Source organism: Protopterus annectens, chromosome 5.part0 (genome assembly GCF_019279795.1).
Source record: "Protopterus annectens isolate FY-2018-M chromosome 5.part0, PAN1.0, whole genome shotgun sequence".
NCBI classification, from domain to species: Eukaryota; Metazoa; Chordata; order Ceratodontiformes; family Protopteridae; genus Protopterus; species Protopterus annectens.
In genome coordinates this window covers 258388263-258411839 of record NC_056735.1, presented here as the reverse complement: position 1 = coordinate 258411839, position 23577 = coordinate 258388263, and the positions used below count along the sequence as shown (strand labels likewise).

General features: G+C 40.1%; 1 protein-coding gene across 3 annotated transcripts in view; it reads right to left on the bottom strand.

Annotated features, from left to right (window-relative positions):
* Positions 1-23577, bottom strand: part of SLC37A1 (solute carrier family 37 member 1) — an 815749-nt gene that overhangs the window by 7421 nt on the left and 784751 nt on the right. For 2 of the 3 annotated variants that reach the window (XM_044072224.1, XM_044072225.1), the window contains exon 20: positions 11699-11803. The exons of the other annotated variant lie outside the window; for it this stretch is intronic. In XM_044072224.1, the coding sequence (XP_043928159.1) occupies positions 11699-11803 (105 nt within the window). The remainder of the gene's footprint in view (positions 1-11698; positions 11804-23577) is intronic. 3 annotated transcript variants of the gene reach the window in all.

Below are 23577 nucleotides of genomic sequence, written 5' to 3'. Positions count from 1 at the left end.
AAATAAACTTCTTTTCTAAGTTTTCCTTCATTTTAGAACTCGATGCTTCCACTGCTGTTAAAAAACTAATGCAAGTATTCTGTCACACAAAACAACTGGATTTAGACATGAAAAAGTGCTGTGATGTTCGTGAATAGATAGCTTTTATACTGCCCTTGTTACAGTTCCATGACACGTGTATAGTAATTCACTACAGAAAGTACCATACGTATGAAGCAAACAGTTCTTTAACAAGACACGACTGCTTACATGCTTGTTTTAATTGGTTCATGTGGCAAAGTATAGCTAGAAATAGTATAAAAATGTATTAATATAAAAATAAGGCATTCATAACTTTCCAAAGATTCCTTGGCTCAGTTGTTATACAATTTAATTTTAAAACCATGAAAACACTTTGTAAATAAAGCCAATGATACTGAAAGAAAGAGAGAACACACTATGAAAACTGAATGCTCTAAATGTAGACACCAGTGAACACTCAGGCACTCACACCACAACCAAAATAGGTCAAAGAGTCTGCTTCAGGAGACAAGTAGTAGTAGTGATATACACACCCACTGACTGGGATTTGTGGAATCTTACACCATATTACTCATCCACCATTTTTAAACTGAAATGGCTTTACAGTGGGGAAAAACATATTACACAGCTGAAAATTGCCAGAGTGTGAATTATAACTAGACACCACCAGCACAATAGATGTGATGCACCAACTTATGATCACATTTAAATTCAGCTTAAACCAACAGGAACAGTTTTGTTTTAGGAAAATCTTACATGTATAAAAATAACACACAGCAGCCAGAAATCTGGTGTACTTTGTACATACAGAGACACACTAAGTAAATGTCAGCAAAATATTTTAGATGAGCTGTTTCCAGAAATTGTAAATGTACATGTTTTATTTATGGCGATGTTACTTTTGATTTGCTTTCTGTTAGCTGAAAAGGAAGCATGGACAAGGCAGTAGCAACAGAGGAAATATTCATAAGCATCCCACTTTAAAAACTGCAGAGCAACAGAAATAATACATTTCTGCTACTTTTAAAATATTACATTAATTTATAATGAATCAAAGCTCTAGAACTGCTATTATCCCTCTTGGTACAATAGAAAATATCTGGAAAATATATAAAGTGATTAGAACAGAACTGGAATTTATTAAGGAAAGCTATTGGTCCTATTAAACAAATAAATGATTCTCCACGTGAAGAAGATAAAAAGTTCATTTTATCATCTTCTAAGCAAACTGTTATCTCACTTAAATGGAAAATTTTCTCTTGGAAATGTCTTCATAGATCCTTTTTTACTCATCATAGAATTGAACTGATGTCTTAAGACTAAAACAATTTGTTGGAGATGTAAACTAGACCTCAGAGCTGACTGGCAGCACAGGATTTTTGGTTGTGTCATACTTCAACCTTATTGGGATGAAATTAACATATTTTTATAGTCCTTTTTCTCAGATAACTTTTCTTTAACTAAATCATTGGTTTTGTTTAATGCCCCTGTACCTAAATGTCTTATGAAGCTGAAATACCCAATTTTATGGAGGAAGAAAAGTCATAACAAGAAATTGGAAAAGTGACTGTTCTCTGTCTTTCAATGAATTTTCCAACATTATGAATAAAGTATGTAATTTGGAGCTGATGACTATCAAATCAAGGACTCTTAGAATCACATCCACATACAATTCTTGGATGAAACTAAAGGAATTGATAAACAAGTAATAGCTGAACTGTTAATTACTGGAAATGTATTATTTATATAATAGATGCCTTTTGTAAATAGTTATTTGGTTAATGAATCTTAGTTTTTGTTTTTAACCTTTTCTTTTAGGTCATTTATTTCATTATTAATTTAATGTTATTATCTGCTAATCCATTTAAAATCAATAATAGATTTATAAAAAAAAAAGTTCCAGAACCGCAAGACAAAGTAAAGACCACATCTAAAGCATATTAGGCATAAAGAAGCAATAAAATGTGAGCTAGAATGAATAGTCACTAAACTCCGATTTTTGAAGGACTGGGAAAAAGGAAAAAATATTGGAACAAATACGACAATATGCCCCCTAACAGCTGATCCAGTTGTTTTGGATTTGGGAACTTATGTGGACCATGACCTAACTTTACAATAAACAGGACATGCTGGAGGGATAGATTCCTGTCCGAGACTTCTCATACTCTGGAACAAGCTACCCATCTATGTCAAGCAAAGTTCCTCATTAGCACTTTTCAAGAAAACTCACTGAGTGGATGGGAAATACACCCCAGGGATCACATCTGTGGCTCTGCTCGACAGGGGCACAGGAAAATAACTTTCTTGGGTGGCGTAAGCCAGGGAACCTTGTTGGCTAAGCTTACTTAGGCCCTTGGGCTGATAGCCTAGTACCTACCTATGAAGCTATGAACTTTTGATGAGCACCCTTTGTTGTATAAAAAAGTCCCTCTATGCTGCACAGCTTATAAAAAATGTTGTGTCTAGGGCTAGGGATGTCACTGTCCTCCTTTACTCAGTCTTCATTAGGACAGTCACTGAGTATAATGCCCCCTTTGGCATGTATCAGTCAAGACACATGCAACAACTGGTATATCCACAAAGGTACCTTACTAAAAGGATACAAGACCTAAATGACATATCCTACATAGATTGACTCAAAGCCATGTCACTATGCTCAGTATTCTATAGACTGCTAAGAGGTGACCTGTGTCTAGCATACAAAACATCCTCCAACCCATTACTAATGGATTTACTGCACATCAGCAAGTCAAATGGCATTAAAAATACTCAGTCAAGGTACCTAAACCTTTCCTGCAACATCAAGACATTGGTTTGAAGGGACAGGTATATCTCGCAGATGCTGCTGCTGCTCTGGAACAGACTCCCCATCCACATAAAAGAAAGTTCATCCCAGTCCATATTCAACTGCAACTTGGATCTATGGATTGGAAGCATAAGATTTACTCTAGGAATGACCCCTGTACAAATAATGAACAGAAACAGCTCCTAAATGCTTTACTCCATGCATAGACCCCCTCAAATTACCTATGGTATGATTACAGTTATTATCATTAGGAAACAGTTGTAATCCAGAGGTCTTGATTGAAGTCTGTGACCCAGAGGTGGCAGAACTAACAAGAAGTATAAAGGATTAGTTCAGATAAAATCACTTTTGCTAGGAGATCTAGGAGACTATCTCCCTGATCCCCCCTCCCCTGTGAGAGGAATAAAGACACGTTGTTGAAGTTTCCAGTAGTTTATTCAGTTAAGCAGGTAGATGGAGGGATTTGACAAAGTACTCAATGTGGGACTCAGAATAAAATTCATTCTCGGATCTATGGCTTACTCTGAAATATATGCCAATAAAAAGAAAAAAAAAGCTTCAAGTTAGAACCACAGATTCTTTAAAATATATTTAATAAAAAAATAAAAAAGTACACAGAGTGAGTGCTTTCATCCTTATCAGCCAAGGATGTCATCAAAATCTACATCTAATTATCTCAAAGCATATTTATATATTCAGTAGTCCATTAATTAAAAACAGTTAATCAATTAAAGTGACAATACAGAAAACAATAAAAAATATATATGTTCCACTTAAAAACAAGGAACTTCTACCACCATATTAAAAAAAGGGGAAAAAGTCAAGTGACACCCATCTCATTTAAAATCAACCTCACCCTAGTCTACAACCAACTTTAATAAGTATTTGCTCTCTTGTTTAGTATGGGCTGCAGAGGGATGTGCTCATTAATTCCTGGGTATTGCGATGCTTGTAATTTTAATTTCCACCTGACCTCTCTTTCTTCCAAAACCCCACTAGTATTACCCTCCTGGGGTTTAACCTTATATGGTCCAAAATGGCAAACTTGAATTTTTGGAAATTAGGACATACCTTGGAGTGTTTAAATAGTGTGTTATTATCATTCATATTGTTTATTTGGTAAAGGTGTTCATATATTCTCTTTCTTTCTTAATGCTCTTTCAGTTTTGCCCACAAACTATAGGGCAAGTCAAGCATTTTCCTAAATAAATCACTCTACTAGTGTAACAATTCCCCTTCATAAAAGTAATTATTGACCTTACCCAGTTATCGAGAGTAATGGAACATGTCTCTAAACTGTAACTATAGCAACCACACCTTTTAGTTCCTGTAACCTGATTATTCTTCTCACAAAACCCTCCTTTACCCTCAAAACTTCCTTTAAGATTTAACCCAGTCTTAAAAATAAAGAAAGGTTTGGGGTCCTAGGAGTTGGAATAAATCGGGATCTGTCTTTAAAATATTCAAATTTTTTTTTCACAATAGACAATCTCCTAAGCCTGGGTCCTCAATTCAATAATTAAGCCCCTCTCAAAATTGTTGTTACTTGTGGTATTAAATTTCTTTGTTAATCCTACTCCAAGAAAGGGCTGGTATCTCTTGCCCCATTGGGTATATATACACAACTCATTAATTCATCTGCAAGTTTCCGAGGGTATCCTCTTGCTAAAACACTTTCACCACTTTGTATAGTTCTCCTAAAAGATCTCCTTTATGCGAGGTCATTCTAGCCACCCTAGTGAGTTGCCCTTTTAAAATGCACTTTTTTTTTTTTTTTTGCATAAAAGGGTGACAACTTGAATAATGCAAATAAGAATTGCTAAAAGTCTCTTTCCTGAATATATTAGATGTAAACCCAAATTCAGTGGGCTTAACCATAGTATAAAGAAAATTAATTTCATACTTATCAAACTTGAAAGAAAATCTTAAAATTAGAAATACTATTTAAATAATGTACAAATTCCTGGATTTGTTCCTCCATCCCATTCCAGAGAATAAATATATCGACCAGGAATCTAACATATAATTTGATACAGTTCCTAAATTCACTTTTAAAATTGTATTGTTTCCCAGTCTAAGAGAACTACATTAGCATATATCAAGGCACAAGGTGCACCCATAGCTACTCCTTTATTTTGTTTAAACAACTCTCCCTCAAAGAATATGAAGTTGTGATCAAGTACTATCAGCATCAAATCATATATTAAACTAGTTTTACTTTTATTAAAATTCATGTAGGTGTTGTTGCGATTGAGAAAATGTTTCAAACTTTCATCTCTTGGGATTGAAGTAAGGACGTCAACAACATTTATAGTTAAAAATGTATAATTTTTATTCCATAAATCTTTTTAAGCCTACCCAAAAAGTCCCATGAATTATTAATTAAATGAGGGATATTATTATAAATGGGTTTTAACCATTTATCAATATATATGCCTGTGGGATATGTTTTTAAACCCGTCACAGCTATAATGGGCCTAAATGGAGGTTATTTCATAATTTTATGGACTTTAGGGCTACCAAAAATTGAGGGAACTGTTGGATTCATCACTTTTAAATAATTGTATACATCCACAGAAATTATTCCTTCCAGTAAACATTTTTCAAAAAAGAATGAATCCAGGAGGTGGAGTTGCAATATATATAAAAGACATACATACCTCCAGGCTGGTGAAACAGTATGACACACATCAAATCCTAGCTACCTATAGGCCTCCACCTTTAACTCAAGATGCCCACTCTACCTATCTGGACCTCGTCGAATCTATCAAGATTCAACCCTTTAACCTGATCCTGGGCGACTAACTATCCAACCACAGGCTGGAAGAAATACTCATGCCAAAACAAAAATGCCCAGAGATTCCTTGATTTTGTCAATGCAAATGCCTTGGACCAGTTGGTCGACACCCCCGCAAGAGGTGAAAATATCTTGGACTTAGTATTAACCAACATGAGTAACCACTGCAGCATCCCTCCAGTGTCATCATCTGTGGTAAGATCCGACCACAAAGTGGACACTTTTGAAGTCACCACCTCCCCCAACCCCCCACCCCCACCTCCCAGCTAGGGTCAGACAAAAAAACTTCTCCAAAGCTGATTACAGCCTCCTAAAGGAAGGTATAAATAGCTTTGCAGCCCCCTCCCCCTCCATAGGAACTGGCACATATGTCCAAACCTACACCAAAGTACTATATGAGCACTTATATATCTGCATGGAATCAGGAATACCTGACAGGATGAAATCCTCCTCCTCAAGGAAGAGTAAACCTGTCTGGTGGACATCTGCAATAAATAAACTCTATAAAAAGGAAAAAACTGCTGTACAGGACCAAGAAGGAGATGGTACTTAATTGGAACCAATCTCTCCTTAGCCTGAACAAGCAAATAAGAGCACTAGTGAAATCCTCCAAAGCAAACTTCGAGTCCAAACTGGCAATATCTACTAAAGACAATCATAAGGCCTTCTTCACATATGCCCACAATCTCAATGGAAGCACCTAGATCTGCTTAAAACTGGTGGTCAAGGACACCACATACACAAATGCTGTAGATACAGCCAACTTGCTGGCAAACAGGTTCAGTGAAAACTTCATTCCACTGTCCCCCCATCAGTAAAACAAGACATTCCCAGTACCTGCCCCCCTACCCTTATCTCTAGGGAGCAAGTCATCTCTGCCCTCTCAAAGTAAAAAAATACACCCTCATGGGACCCGATAACATACCAGGCTGCATCCTATATGAACTCAGGCAGGAACTTGCAGCACCATTAGGCACCCTATTCAACCCAAAGCCTGAGTATCGGGCTTCATCCCAGCCAAGTGGAGGACAGCCACGGTCATTCCTTTGCACAAAGGTGGAGCTTCCACCAATCCAGGAAATTATAGACCCATCAGCCTAACTAGCCTGACCTGCCTGGCCATGGAGTGGATTATCATGGACCTCATTAACAAGGGCATTGGCAACCTCCAGACACTTGATCCCACATAGTTTGGTTTCATCAAGGGGAGGTCATGCCTGTTAAATTTGGTTGACTTCTTTGAGACAGTCACCAAGGCCATGGATGAGGAGAAGATGGTGCACACCACCTACCTTGACCTGGCCAAAGCCTTCTATACTATTCCCCACTCAGGTATAATACATAAACTCTCTCAACTACGCATCAATCCATATGTTACCAAATGGGTACAAAATGACTTACTGATAGAACCCACCTAGTCAAAATAGGGGAAGCCACCTGAAGCAGTAGACCCGTAACAAGTGGTGTACTCTAGTGACTGGTCTTGGGGCCTCTGCTGTTTGGAATATACTTTTCTGAGGTGCAGGCTAAAATCAGTGGGTTATGGCTGACCAGGTTTGCAGATGACTGCAAGCTGGGTGCTGTCATCAATTCCCCTAGTGATGTGGACATCCTCCAAGAGGTGGTATGGCTATTCTCTTCTCTAATCAGCTATCCCTCCAGCCACTATCAATAACACTCCCAAACTTCCACCCTGCAGAAGTACTCATTGTCTCCGCTAACCTGAACAATCACAAAAAATTAGCTATCGCCTCCATCCCCCCAGACAAAAACATCCCTATCCTAGACCACTTTCTCTCTTGGATTTCTAAGACTATCTCTTATGAAACTGTTATTATAGGCGATATCAATATCAACTGGGATAGCCTCAATACTGATTCCCCAAACACCAATATCAACCTCTATGGCTTCTCCCAACTAATCACCACAACTACTCGCATCAATATACAAACCAATCATGGCTCCACACTAGACTGGATCCTTACCTCTAACCCCAGCTCCTATCACAACCCCTTAAACCTTACCTGCCAGCCTACATGACCACCATCCCATCTCTATAATAAGGCACACACCCCAACTACACAAAACCCAGCAGTACATAGAACACTGCAACTTCTCAAACTTTAATCCAGGCACTTTCAATCTTTCTCTCTCCATGATTAACTGGTCCTTCCTCCAAGACCTCCCCCTGGGGGAAGCTGTCCAGGTCTTTAACAATATCTTCTTAACCACTCTCAATAGCCAAGCCCCCACCAGGAAAATATGAACCAAAACCCAAATTACCCATGAACTTATGAATAAGAGAGTGCATGGAAAAAAATGGAAAAAGACCAAAAACTATACCAACCTTGCAACAATACAGAAAACTCTGTAACTGAACCAAAAATAAAGTCACTCTAGATAAAAAAAAAAAAAATACTTTCAAAAGCCACTAACAATCCCCCTTCCAATCCTCAAAAATTCTGGCAATCAGTAAATAAGTTACTGCATCCTGGGAGCCCTTTAACCCCAAATCCATACCCTAATTGCTCTCCCACTGATACATCCACCCTACTTAACTTCTTCATTGACTCCATTCGCAACTTAACCAAAAATAGCACCACTACCCATCTCACCCCCACCACACCAGTCACCCATGCAACTCCTCTCTCTCTTAAACCCATCCCTACATCTTGTATCAAGTCACTTCTCTGCAAACTGAAGACATGTTCTCCATCTGCTGATAACCTACCTCCTCATTCGTAAACCCTGCTGCCATATCCTATCTCCATCTTAATCAAGAGATCAGTTAAGGAAAGCACTGTTCCTAGTATCTGGAAGAAATCCTATGTCATACCGTTAAACAAAGGCGGCAACTCAAATAACCCCTCTAATTTCAGACCTATTGCCATTCTGTCTCCTCTCTCAAAAATTCTAGAAATATGTATTCATAAACAGTTTCTCCACTACATCTCGCAAGAAAACCTTCTTACTCCCACACAACACGGCTTCCATCCAAAGCACAGTACATTCACTGCTATTATATCTTTCACAAATTCCATTGCAATCTCCTTTGTCAACAACAAACTAATCTCCTGCCTGTTTCTTGACCTCTCCAAAGTCTTCAGCACTGTCCCTCACCATCTGCTTCTATCCAAACTTTCCACGCTTAGTCTCTCAGACTCTGTTCTGTCTTGGTTTTCTAGTTATCTCTCTAATAGACTCCAGGCTGTTAAATGACAATCCAACCTCTCTCCTTTCCTATCTGTCCAAACTGGGGTACCGCAAGGCTCCATCCTTGGCCCCCTATTATTCAATATCTTCACTAATGACCTATATATACTCTTTCTGCCCACTCTCTTCTGTAATACAATATGCTGATGATTCTACCATCATCTCCACCTCTGACAATGTTACTCATCTGCACACCCTCACCCAAGAATCCCTGCACTATGTTGAAAAATGGCTCATCTCCAACCAACTACTACTTAAACCAAAGAAAACCAAACCTACTATTTCTCCCTAAATCTCTGCAACACCTTAAAGCTACATTTACTGTCTTATCCTGGTAGAATCTCACACAAAACTATTAGGAGTTACTGTCGATGACCCACTAAAATTCGACCTCCATATACAGCAATTTGTTAAAAAAAAACACAAACTAGGCATGTTATACAGGCATAATAAATTCCTTACCAATGCTTCTAGATTATCTCTTGCACGTGCTTTTCTACTCCCAACCCTACTCTATGCTGCCCCCATCCTCACCTGCATCCCAGCTAACCTTCTATCTAAACTGGAAATTACCTACAACAAAATAGCAAGATTTGCCATAAACCAACCCTACTGCTCTCACCACTGCCTAGCCTTAAAAAGTCTGTAATGGCTAGAACTCCATCAAATCCTATTGTCCCAACTTCTCGTGACCCATTCCATAATTCATGATCCCAACACCTGCCCTTCTCTATCCAACCTTATCCAGCCTTACCCTCCCAAATGCCCACTCAGCAGTTCCCAACACCACCTTCTACACTGGTAAACTCCTCCATAGTTACTATGTGACCAATGCTCGGAATAAGCTCCCTCTCAGTATTAGACAAATCTCGAACCAAATCACCTTCAAAACTATACTTAAATATACCCTCCATTTAACTTGGACTTGTTTTTGTAATGATCTTACATAGCATCTACCCCTACTCTACCAATATTATGGTACTAACATCTTGTATATCTGTCCCAGTCTCACTGTATGCAACTTTGACCCCTATGATACTGAACTTACAAACTTGTTTCTCATCTGCTGCACATCTTACACCTACACATACCACTAATGGTATTTTTCCTAATTATGTATACTGCAGTGCTACTATCATGTTGGCTCTAACTCACTATTATACACATCGAAAATGTTATTTTTTCTTAGGCTATACTGTCAAGTGCACTTCTCTTTGCTATGTACAAACCTCTGTACAGTGACTATTCATTTCTATTTTCTGACTGTATATTTCCCATATGCATGTATCTTAGTCTATGTATGTATACAATGTTTAATTACTATTACTGTTAAGGAGCTTTTCTCCTCGGGTCTCTGATGAAAAGTGGTTACTGGCCCAGTCGGACTAACCTGGTTAACAAATGTCAAATAAATAAATAAATAAATAACAACAGTGTTTCACCCAAAACAAATGACTGGTGCTAGAAACAAGGCCTCAAACTGAATGCCAAAAAATGCATCATCATCCCCTTTGGGGAGGGTGACACCCCCACAATTTCTCACACTGATAATAAGGTCCTAAGCACGCACTCAGTCGTGAGGGACTTGGGTACCCAGGTTGATAGCAAACTGACTTTTGACTACCATATTGCCTCCGTTGTACAGAAAGCTTTCTACTTGGTATCTCATCCAGGAACAAGGGGGTCAAAACAACTCTGTATTCTTCCCTTATAAGACACATTATTGAGCACAATGCCCCTTTCAGCATGTACCTCACATAGCACATGCAGCAGCTGAAGAGACCACAGAGGCTCTTCACCAGGAGAATCCAGGGCCTTAAACATCTACCATACACAGTTAGGCTAAAGGCCCTGTCCCTGTACTCAGTCTCCTACAGACTCCTCAGAGGTGACCTTTGTCTGGCATACAAAGCAATCTCAGACCCCACCCTGATGGGACTGCTGCATATCTGCAGGTCAAGCTCCACTCGTTTAACCTACATGCATGACCTCAACCTGGTCTGTGACATCAATAGGACTTGTTAGCAAGACAGGTTTGTGTCCTAGAGACTACTCCTTTTGTGAAATAGACTCCCTCTCAACATCAAGCAGAGAACCTCATTATCCCTTTTTAAGCGCAACCTGGATAACTGGATGGGGAACAGAAAATACACCCCTGGGATTCCACCTGTGTCCCTGCTGGACAGTGGCATAGGGTGCTGACTTGTTGGAACATGGGCTAAATTCTTGGCTAGGCTTGTAAGGGCTTCAGGGTTAATATCCTATTAACTTCCTGTGATCCTATAACTAATATTAATTTCATTGACTGAAACACTAGTATATGTACTTTCATTATTAAAATGCCAAGGATGTCTTTACTATACTGAACAGAATCATAAATAACAACCTCCCACCCTTATTGGCTTTCATTATATGAATTGTGTTATCATTACTCTGAATTATTTCTAATTGTGCTTGTTGAACAGCTCTAAATAGCAATACTTCTCCATGGCAGCAATGTGACTTACAGCTGGACTTGTTACACCTCTAGAAAGGTCTAGTATGAAGAAAAGCCTGTTCTCAAATTTTTAACATAAATCTGGGACAGAAAAAAATGAATCAGCACATAATTGTCCATTTTCAGTCTAGCTGCTGCAGCAGGCTTTGAAAAACTGCCAAGGCACCCAGATATTTCACCGTGCATCACACATATGTGAATGAAAACAAGTCATTTGTAATTTCTTATGCATATTTCTTTAAAAATAAAAGTGTATGGAATTAACTGTGTTTACAGAAAAGGTCAGCTACATAATTTCATCTGGGTTACAGGTTTCAAAATAGAAAGACTATTAAAAATTGAAGCATCTTTAAAAAAATTCTACCTGTTTTGGAGTGCTTTGACTATCTTGGATCTCCCTGCCTTCCTGATGTTCACTGAAAATGAAACGAGTAAACAGATGCAGACAACCTTCCATCTTCTGGTCTTTCTGGGGAGTCAGTGAAAAATGAGCAGAATGAGCAGATTTCTCTCTTGACAGTGGGTTTTATAAAGGGTCTCTAAAACAATGGCTGATAAAATGACTATCTACTTGTGGAATTAACCCACCTGTCATTAAGCCACAGCAGGCCATCACCATACCTGATACATTCTCTCCACACAAGCCTTTAATATCTTCTGCTGACAATTAGTTGGCACAAAGCTGCTGAGAAATTTGTCACTTCTACTGCCACTTGCATACCAGCTACATCTTTCTGATTACAGTATTTTATTCCCTGTGGCTACATGACATGGCTTCTCTCCATTTACATAACCATATTTCTTTTCAACTCACTATAAATATAGCATTCTTTTCATCTGTTTCAGAAGTGTTGTGTCATAGTCATGCTGTCATAATATTAGTTTTTAATGTCAAAAAGAAAGAATCAAGGATGAATCATATTTATATAGACACAATTCGATCCTTACATTAACATTAAAAGAACAAGAAAAATGTGAAATGCTTATATAAGTTAGAATAATTACATAACTAACATTTACAAATGGCTGCTTATCACACAAATTACATTTTTTTTATTCGAAAAGGGGAAGGATATGCAGATTTACATACAATGGCATGTGAAAGAAAAATAGAATTCCAAGTCATTTAATTTCAGATTACAGCTGCCGTACAGTAAAGAATGGCATTCTTTGATACTGATCTACCTATGGCTGCCTTTACTCAACACACAATACTTCAGATATAGCTGTAGATGGAAGCATCTGAGCTCCTCAGTGCAAACCAAGTATTAGTACACTGGACTGTCAACAACCAGACTGGGTTGTTTCTGCTCATGTGAGGTCACTTATCTGCAATAAATTTGGACAAATGGGTTATATACTGTGTCCAGCAGAATGCTTAAAGTTGTTTTGGGAATAAAAATCATCTATTAACTAGGACATGTTTTCTCTGTGACATATGCTGGACAGTGGATTTTACAGTCAACAGGCAATTCATACTCTTACAATGACAGTAAAGGAAGCCAAGAAAAGTTTAATGCTGGTGGCACACGTGAGCTTTCTAGCAGATATGCTCAAAAAGGGATTCTCTAATGTTAAAATGATGCACAAGCATTCAGATGAAACAACTTGTTCTTAAAACAAAGACTACAGGAAATGCAGGCCCTGAACTGGTCAATGACCATTTTTTGCCAACAAATGCAAACAAAGATACATATAGATTAGGCATATAACAAACACATCCTCTTATAGTGTCAAAGGAGAACATATTAACAGATATTTACATACAACTGCAGTAGTTTACACGCCAAAATCATGATTCTTACTACTTACGTATAAAAATGAGAAACACACAATATATAAAACTGAAGTGAATACGAGAAAACTTACATTGATTTTGTAAGTCGAGAAAATGTAACTAACTTTGATGCATTATTTTACAAACCAAGATGTAATCAAAAGCTACAGCAGTGTATTAATGCACTTTGAAAATAATGGGAAGAAAGTAACAGTAAAGGTACCTTATCCAGAATATCTTAAGTATATTTGAATTCTTTCTTAAGGTGTGATTTCTTCTTAAACATCTTTGTCGATTGAACTGCTTTTGCTATGTAAAGAGTTCAATGAAGTAGGAGCTAGCTTATGGAAAGTTTTTTTTACAGGTAGCTAACTAGGAATGATGTCTGTGCAGTGTAGGCCAGTCAATTCCTCTCAAGCACTAAGAAGATGCATGCACTATAAGCTTATTAGATACTAGAGGCAATAGATGTTCTTCATATTGATCACTGCTGCAGTAGCCTTAACCATGAGTCCAAACTATCAAACAGCTTGAACAGAGCTGACAAACACAGGTTTGGGCGCAAAGCCCTTCAGAGCTTTCCAGCTGCAAAACAGTAAGTTTCTCTGAAGCTTTTGAGGATCAATGGTTGTCTTGTGCTTTCCTTTGCTGGTCAGATAAGTTCCCATGGGGGCACTTCCATTTTCCTATATTTAATAATATTTTATTACTTTCTTCTTCAGGAAAGTTACTTTAAAGCTAGGAATGTTGTGTTTTAACAGACTGTTTTGAGACTAACATACTTTTAAACTGAGCACTCATTTTTTCTGTCAATATAAAAGTAGTGTAAACTAACTGATACATATTTCTGTGGAAAATTTCTATTGTGGAGATGCCATAGTGTTTTAAACTTCATTTTGTTGGGTGTTTTTCTGTTAAAAAAAAAAAGTAAATTTTGTGGACTGGGGTAGTTTTACTGGCATTTTTTGCTCGTCTTCCCCAGGAAAGAAGCACCATTTTGAGCTTTACCATGGAACACATTGTTGGTCCCACAGTCTGTTCTTCCTACCACAAAAAGAAAAAAGTTAAGCAAATATATTTTGCCACTATAGCAGGCCAGCAAACTGCCTCAGCCACAGGTGGGTGACTCTACTCTGGCCACTTGTACCTTAGACCAATTATCTTTTATCCTGGATGCCTCTGGTGTAGCATCTAAAGCCACTATGGACTGGGGGGTTAGCCACATCTTCTGTGGCTTTTAGGGTCCCATCAGTGAGCATGGGATAAGCCACTCTTGTTGATCCTGTGAGAGGGAACAGGGAAGTTTTCTTAATTGTGGCAGAATGCTGTGCTCATCCTTAGGGAAGCAGTTGCCATTAGTAACATGGCTGGACCCATTTTTCCTATTTAAAATTTCTTTAGCTATGAATAGTTTACTGGGATTGGCTCATAGTTTAATTCAGTCTATTGATCTTTCTTGTTAGGTAGTTTCTGGTAAAAGAAACAGGGATGCCTCTTTTCTGGAAGAGATTCAAGATTCTGAATCTCAACATGAAGATGCAGGGTTGACTTTAGGGTTTCGCCCACAGATTTCTTATTCAGAATCAGAGGAGAGCTCAGTTTCTGATTCTCCCTGTGAGGGATTCTCTTTCCTTGACACCATTGCTAGAATGTTCCAGTGTTTTCAGAGAGATAGAAGAGAAGGATTTTCTAGAACAGAGACTCATTCATCCTGTCTGCTTTAGAGAATGTTTGTTTTACTGTCTGCCATTTTCCTAATACTCAGTCAGCTTTTCTTAAAAAGGCAGATAAGATGCATAATTTTCCTCCGTATTTTAAATTATTAGACACTATTCCCAAACTTGACCCAGCAGCTATGGCCTTAGTTGACTATACTGCTGCTAAGCAATTAGTTAATTCCAATCCTTCTCTTTCTAATAAAGATGGGAAAATTATTGATAGGTATAGGGAAAAGTGTATACTTCTGCACCTTTGATTTTCAGAATTTTAAATTGTCAGACTTGTATGTTAAAGTTTGGTCTGACATATTGTGAAAGTATAAGGAATGTTTTACCTAGATTTCTTCTTGTGAAGAAAAAATCTGCTTTAAATAACTTAATGTCTTCAGTTGCACAGGTCACTACTTATTGTCTGCAGTGTGTAAATAACTGCTGAAATTTTTTTCCCAAGGCTATGGTCACTGGTATTTTTTTAAGAAGATTTGCTTGGCTGTATTAATAGTACCATCCAGGTGATATAAAAATAAGATTTTAAATTCTCTCTTGAATAGATATTTACTGCTTGGCCCATCTGCTGTAGAGGTGATCAAAAAGTGTGATGAAAGGGGCATTCTGGTGCAGGGAACTTCTAAGATTTGTCAGCCCTCCTTTTCAAAATTGTCCAAGGAATTTTCTTTCTCTTTGTCCAGTTTGGGCAAAACACAGAATAAACAGTCTCAACAGAATTCAGGTAAACAGATGTTTAAGTAGTGGCAAGAAGGTTCCAAAACGAAGTCTCAAACCTTCCAAAATGAAGGACAGTCTATGAAGTCTGAATGACTGTTCAAGAGACCTTGCAACCCATCCCACCCTGGCCCCTATTCTCTTCCAGAAAGTCTGAATCTCTATTTTTTTCTTTGGAAACAACTTATTTCAGACAACTGGGTTCTGAAAATCGTTTATCAGGGTTACAGATGGCAGTCAGAGGAAATTCCTCCTCTCCACAGGGTCATTAGTCATCCTGACAATAAGAGTCTTTTGTTTCCACTTGTTCTTCATTACATGCTGTCCCAAGGAGTGCTATAATCAGTTCCTCCTTACCAGGTGGGGAAGGGGGGGGGGGTTATTCAAGGATGTTCTGAGTGCCAAAGAAAGAAAATGTTTACAGATCCGTTATGGATCTTTCTTTGCTAAACCTGTTTAGGATAGTACCCAAATTCAAAATGATATCACTTCACAACCTGGTACCTCTTATTCCTCTTTCACGTTTCCTGATAATACTAGACTTAAAAGATGCTTATCATCATATCCATACTCATCCAGACTTTAGGCATTTTTAAGGTTTTGTGTGTCTGGATCACAGTTCTCTGCTTTACCCTTTGAACGATCCACTGCATTGAGAGTGTTCACAAAGTCTTTAGCTCCAATTACAGTTCATTGCAGGCTACAGGATATCCACATTTTCCCATACTTAGATGACTTGTTATCTCTGCAGTCTTTTTCAAAATATCAGGAATTTCTCTCTCGGATGAAAGATCTCTTGCGCAAGATGGGATTCCAAAAGAACATTCAAAAGTCTTTCTTCACTCCATCATGCAGGACTGATTTCTTGGAATGTCAGCTAGACACCTCAGTTCAAAGAGCTTTTCTTCCACAGGGAAAAAACAGATCTTCATTTAGATCTATTTCTAAGGTTTTCCACTAAGACTTTGATCACTGTGAAGAAATACCTCAGGATTCTGAGTCTCATGGCAACTATGATTCTCATGATACCCCTGCCAAGACTCCACATGAGAAGGACAGAGTGGTATCTGAAATCTCTTTTATTCCAGCATGAGCATTATCTTTTCAGGTCCAAGTACTGGGGTTTCTCAGAAGAGAATTTTTTGGTAGAGACAACAGATATCCTTAAAGCCAGATCTCCACTTCTCTTTCCCTGCTCTGTCAGTCACCACAGCACTTTAGACTTTGCTTGGGGAGCAGTTTTTGAAGGGATTAAATTGCAGGGTAGGTGTGGGACACCAAGGATGGGAACAAGCCCAAAATTATCAAAGGGATGTTTACCCTGATGAAGGTACAACTTTCTGAACTGTTTTTGGTCCCTGGGACCTCATCAAGTGGTTATAGATAATACCAGAGTCATGTGGTACATCAGCAATAAAGGGGAATCAGGTCATACGCTTTTATAGAAAAGACATTTTATCTTGGGATACAGCTTCACAGAACAGTCTCAATCTACAGGCATCCTACATTCTGTCAAAGCAAAACTTTGCGGCAGACAAGCTGAGCAGGGTCAGGCCAAAGCCTCATGCATGGAAACTAGATTCTTTTAAGATTTGATCCATGTGTGTGGAGTTCCTGAGGTAGACCTCTTTGTCTCATCTATGAGTAATCAACTGATAAAATTCAGTTCCAGGACTCCATGCAAGAAGGCGTTGAAGACAGACTCCTTTTCTTTTCTTTGAACAGGAATGTTCCTCTATGCCTTTTTACTTTTTCCACTAATATTCAGGGTACTTGTGAAGATTCAGAAGCAATCCTCCAAGATCACTGGGGTGACTGCCTTCTCATCCAGGCAACTGTGGTTCTCCATTCTTTTGAAATGGCTATGAGCAATTGCCACAAGCTTCCTTACAGAATGGATCTACTCACACAAGAACAGGGATGTTTAACACATCCTGACAACAATCACCTTCAACTGACTGCCTGGATAATAGGGTCTTAACTCCCTTTAGGCAACAGTTTTCTGAGGATGTGCAGCAGGTATTAATGGAAGTAAGAAATCATACTCATAACAATAATATATTAGCAAATTGAAAAGGTTTTCTAGTTGGTGCCAACAACATAACCAGGAGGCCATTCAAGGCTAGTTGTTCTTTGGTTTTGCAACATTTGTATGAGTTACTATATTGTGGCTTTCTTATTCCTCTATCAATGTTCATTTATCGGCCATTTCAGCATGTCTGCTCACGTATCTATCTCTTTCAAGGCAGTCTTATATCAAAATGTTCTTGAAAGGGGTTTTGAATAAGAGTCTTTCAAGTAATCTGGTGGATCCTCCTTGGGACCTTAATTTTGTGGTACAGAAGCTAAGATGTGCAACACTTGAACCAACTAATTTGGTTGAATTGTGGTTAACATGGGAAAGAGTTTTACTGATTGTACTGACCTCTGCACATACCTGTCAACTGTCCATATTTTCACAGAATGTCCAGATGTTTGCCTCATTTTGGTCGGTTTCTCCTAAAATTTGTGGTTTTCTGGCAAAGTATTGGGGACTGAAGTCAGAAAATAATGGTAGACATTTGAGTTTCAGACTTCATATCCTTAAAAAAATTCATGCTAATGCAAAACCTGTGGTTATATCAGCTTTCTAAGTTTGTAAGAGCAATATCTGAATCTGAAAAGTGTCCCTATTTTTAGGCCTTTGTCCCTCAATTATTTGTGGCTTTGTCCAGATTTCTTGATCTAAGAGGTTGAGAGGTATGCATCTGCAAGAAGTATATACTAGTCGCAAGCTTTTATGGTGAGTCAGCACTATCGCATTTCCATAGGGACAGTGTTTCTTTGAGAAATAATCCTTCTTTTATGCCTAAAGTGGTATCCAAATTTACTTTAAGCAAGGCTATCCATCTCCCCATTTTCTTTCCTGAAAGAACTAAATATTTTAGATCTTCTGATTAATTGTTCTTTTCTTGTGAAGGTAAGAAGGGAGATCCTGTGTCAATGCAGACTCTTTCCAAATGGTTGTCTAAGGATAGTGCTTTTGTTAAACTCACCATGACAAATCTATTCCAGGCAATGTCAAGGCCCACACTACTAGAGCCTTAGCTTCATCTATGGCTTTTTGGAAACGGTTGGATTCTAGAAATACTGTAGAAGCTGCTACTTTGTCTCTATACATACTTTTACAAAGCACTATACACCTGAATCCTTATCTAGATGTAGAATAAGCTTTACTAGGACCATTCTTCAGGGGCTCCTAGACCCCTCTCCTTCCTCATTCCAAATATATTTTGCCATGGTAATCACCCATATAGTTAAGGCTACAGCAGTAGTGATCAATACGAAGAACATAGTACAGGTGTGGAAACTGAACTTATCACAACAGTAGATGTTCAAATGATCACTGCTGCAGTAGCCACTCCCTCCCTTACCCTTGTTTTTTGGTGTATTTTTTAAGCCAGGATGTGGACATTTATTTTTTGCTATTCCTAGCATTGTCCTTTCAGGGCTCAGCCTACCTCTCTCTGCAGGCAGGAAAGTTCTGAAGGGCTTTGCACCCAAAAAAAGAAGTTATGTCTTATCATAACGCTCCATCTGAGTTGTTCATCATCTTCCATTCATCACTGATGGGTTCAGTTCCGAGCCCTCGGAACAGAGTCGGCCTAATACCAAGCTCGCGTACACCAAAAACTCTCGAGCTAAGCTGCTACCCACAATGCCCTTCTCCCAGTTACCTCAGATCGAGTTTGCATGCAACATATAGAAAAAAACAAAGACAGAGGCCATCTCTGCACAGAAACCCTGAAACACCACAAGGACACAGAAGATCCGCCAGGAGCCTTTGATGGGGGACTGTGGGAGGGTGTGATGACTGGAAGAAGATCAACAACTCAGATGGAACGTTATGGTAAGACATAACTTCTTTATCTGAAGTTGTTAATCTTCTTCCTATTCATCAATGATGGGACAGAATCCCAAGCTACTTGGAGAACCTGGGTGGCCCTTATGGAAGAACATTCCTGAGAACCATTGAGCCGATGGCCGCTCTTCTCATGGAGATCAAATCCAATTTGTAATGCTTGATGAAGGTATGGGGTTTGGCCCAAATGGCTGCGGCACAAATGTCATCCATGGAAGCCCTGGAGTGAAAGGCAATGGAAGTTGTGATGGCCCTACTTGAATGAGCTTTGATTTGAACAGGTTTAGATTAATTTGCAAGGGAATATGAAAAGGTAATGCATTCTCTGAGCCATTTTGATAAAGTAACTTTTGATATGGCACATCCCAATTCTAGGACCAGAAAAGGAAATGAAAAGTTGGTCCGACTTGCAAAAGGACTTAGTCTTGTTCAAGTAGAAACGTAGTTGTCTATGTACGTCCAATGAATGAAGGCAGTATTCTCCCCCTTATTGGAATAATTTGGAAAAAACACAGGGAGCTCAATGGACTGGTTAATACAGAAGTCGGAAACCACTTTGGGGAGAAAGGATGGGGTAGTACGAAGGGATACTCTGTCCTTATGGAAGATTAGATATGGGCTCTTGATGCATAAGGCTTGTAACTCAAATATTTATCTGGCTGATGTGACTGCTACCAAAAACAAAGATTTCCATGACAGGAATTTTAGATCACATGTCGCAGCAGGCTCAAAGGAGGGTAGACAGAGAGAGACTGAAGAACCCGGGAGAGATTCCATGTCTCTACAGGCTGCCTGATAGGAGGTCTGCTATGGAAACCTCCCTTGAGGAAGGTCTTGCAAAGTCGGGTGGAGATAAGAGGAACTCCATCCGAACCGTTATGGAAATTGGAAATAGCTGCTAAATGGACTCGAATAGTAGGAGCTGATGCCCCATTGTCAAACAAATCAAAAAGATACCAGAGTATAGCAGCTGTAGGAGTTGAAAAAGGATCTAGCATCTGATTATTAGACCATATTGCGAATCTTTTCCACTTGTCTCTGTAGAGTTTTCTGGTGGATGGTTTATGAGAGGCCAGAAGAATATCTCGGACAGGTGACGAGGGGGTTTTCTGCCTGGTGACTAACGGAAGTGGAGAAACCAAGCTGTCAGCTTGAGAGTGGACAGATTTGGGGGAGTCACTCCTTTGTGAGATACCAGGTCCTGACGAGTGTCCAGGATCCAAGGAGGTTGTAATAGGTGAGGTTGGAGGAAGGGAAACCACACTTGACGAGGCCAGAAAGGGGCAATGAAGATTACTTTGCATCTCAACTGGACTGCTTTCTTTAGAAATAGGGGTATCAAAGGAATCGGAGGATAAGCATAGAGGAGACCCGTGTGCCAATTTTGAGTCAAAGCGTCTCTCGGTGATTCCCCATCTGGAGGAAAGAGGGCAAAGTAGCTGCTGCATTTTTTGTTTGACGAGGAAGCAAAAAGATCGCAGCAAGGCTGGCTGCAATGGCTGAAGATTTCTGCCGTCATGTTCAGGTTGAGACACCACTCTTGTGGACGGAGGATGCATCTGCTCAGTCTGTCCGCAGTCACGTTTGTGCTCCCCAGGATATGTGTTGCAATTAGAAAGCGGTTGCAAGCTATCACCCAATGCCAAATTCTCATGGCCTCGTGAGATAGGGGGTAGGATTTGGTCCCTCCCTGTTTGTTTATGTACCAGACTATAGACATATTGTCCGATTGGATAGCAATCATTCCCGATGGAAGGAGCGGATGAAATGCCTGCAATACTAACTGCACTGCTCTAACTCCAGGATGTTGATATGCAAGTCTACCTCCCAGCTGGACCACGTGCCTTGGACTGTCTTGCCCTGGAAGTGGCCCCCCCACCCTATCAGGGAAGTGTCCATGGTCACCGTGGCATTGGTTGGGGAGTCTGGAAGGGGCAGCACCAAAGATTTTCGTCTGTTATCATCCACCAGAGGAGGTCTTGCTTGCAGGAATTGGTGATGAGGATCTGAGAGTTTAGAGGATGGAGATTGGATACCCACTGGGACAAAAGGTGCCACTGTAACAGTCTCATATGCAAACTTGCCAGGGGGACAATTGGAATGGCAGCCGCCATAGACCCCAGAGCCTGTATAACTTCCTTTGCAGACACTTTCCTTCGACATAGTGTCAGTTGCACTTGTAGTCTTAATCTCTGAAGTCTGTGAGGAAAGAGAGACTTTGCTTGTTTGAGTATTGAATACTGCTCCTATAAATTTCAACTGCTGGGTAGGATGAAGGTTGGATTTTTCCCAGTGTATTGTGATGCCTATAAACTCCGCCAGTGCTAGAGTGTAGCGGAGGGCCATGACCAGTAGGGGCTTGGTGGGGGGTGGAGAGGAGCCAATCGTCTAGATATGGAAACAACTGGAATCCCTGAAGTCTCAGATGAGCTGTTACCATTGCTAGACATTGCGTGAACACTCTGGGGGGCATCGAGAGACCAAATGGCAGTGCTCTGAATTGGTAATGATTGGCTCCCAGCCAGAAGCGAAGGAAACACCTGAAGCATTTGTCCATTTTGATGTGGTAATACGCATCCCAGAGATCTATAAAGCACATCCACACATCCTCCCGAAGAAATGGGAGAATGGATTGTATTGTGACCATGTGGAATTTGGTTTGAACTACTGATTTGTTTAGTTGGCTAAGATCCAAAATGGGTCTCCAGTCCCTGGTCTTTTTTGGCACCAAAAAGAATCTTGAGTAGAAACCAGATCCGCACTGGTGTGGGGGGACTTGTTGGATGACTCATTTTTCACACAGTTTTCTTATTTCTGAAGCTGCTTCTTCCCTTTGACTGGGTGGAACATCGGGAAGACATTTTGGAGATCTTGGGTAAGAGATCAGAGGGATGTAATAACCTCTGGAAATTATTCTCTGCACCCACTGATCGTTTGTAATAGAGTGCCAGGCAGCTTGGTGCAGAGAAAAACAAGCCCCAACTGCTTCCAGAGGAAAGCAATCGGGCAGCGCATCAGGAGCACTGATAAGGTTGTCTGGAGAAAGAATCCCTGGAATCCAGATTTCATGGACCCCCTCTCCCCCTAAAGGGGCATCTTCCATTATGGGAACCCGCTTTGCCTCTGGGGGAATCCTCACCATGTGCACTACGGAAAGGGTCTTGAGATTTTTTTGTGCCATATATTTCCACTCCTCTGGTTCCTGGAGAAAGAGTGCTGAGGTTTGGAAAAACGTAGGCCAACGGCAGACAAGGTTTTTCCATCCTGCTTGCACCTGGCTAATGTGTCCTTCACTTTAGAACCGATCAAAGTGGACGGTTCGATAGGGGCATTCAAGAAGGAAGGACTTGAAGGAGCCCGCGAGGTCACAAATGCGTATCCAGGCATGGCCATCTCATAACTACACCTGCACCCACAGCTCTAGATGCTCCTTCGGTTGCGTGGGGCAGCAGCCTCATGAACAAGCTGGAGATAGACTCTAGGGTGGCAAGCTGAGAAGCAACTTTTTTGCGTGCCCCATCAGAAACTTGACTAGTAAGGGTTTCAGAGAGTTCGGAAATGAGATCTCTTTGAAGCCTCGTAAAATGTGCCAAATAATTCAGAGACCTAACAGCAAAGGTCGCTGAAGCAAAGACTCGTTTTCCTAGTCTGTCCACCACCCAGGACTCTCTGTTGGGTGAATAGACAGTAAGACTTTCCTCTGCAAGGTCCTTTTTTGTGGCAGCTGCCACCACCATAGCATCGACTGGTAAGCCTCTAGACCAATGGGGCCGTCCATCTGGAGGGGAAAGTATCTTGTCTGGTCTCTGGGGAATGGCCTCAGTGGTATCAGGGTTCTTCCATGCCTGCTGCATGATGAGCTGGACTAACTCATCGGTGGGGGGGGTCACCCAAGACGTAGAGGCCTGCAGGAATAGGGATTCCTCTAAGGAAGGGTTGGAGGGCTTTCAGACACAACTCTGCCTCAAAATTTCCAGGATGTTCCCAAAGGAGACATCGCCAGGGGGTGACTGTGGGGACCTTTTCCCATCATCATAGTCTGTATGCTTGGTGAGGGATTCCTCTGCAGAGTCCATGTGTTTCCTCTTACACATCTGTTGAGGTGGTTCTTCAGTGGGAGAGTC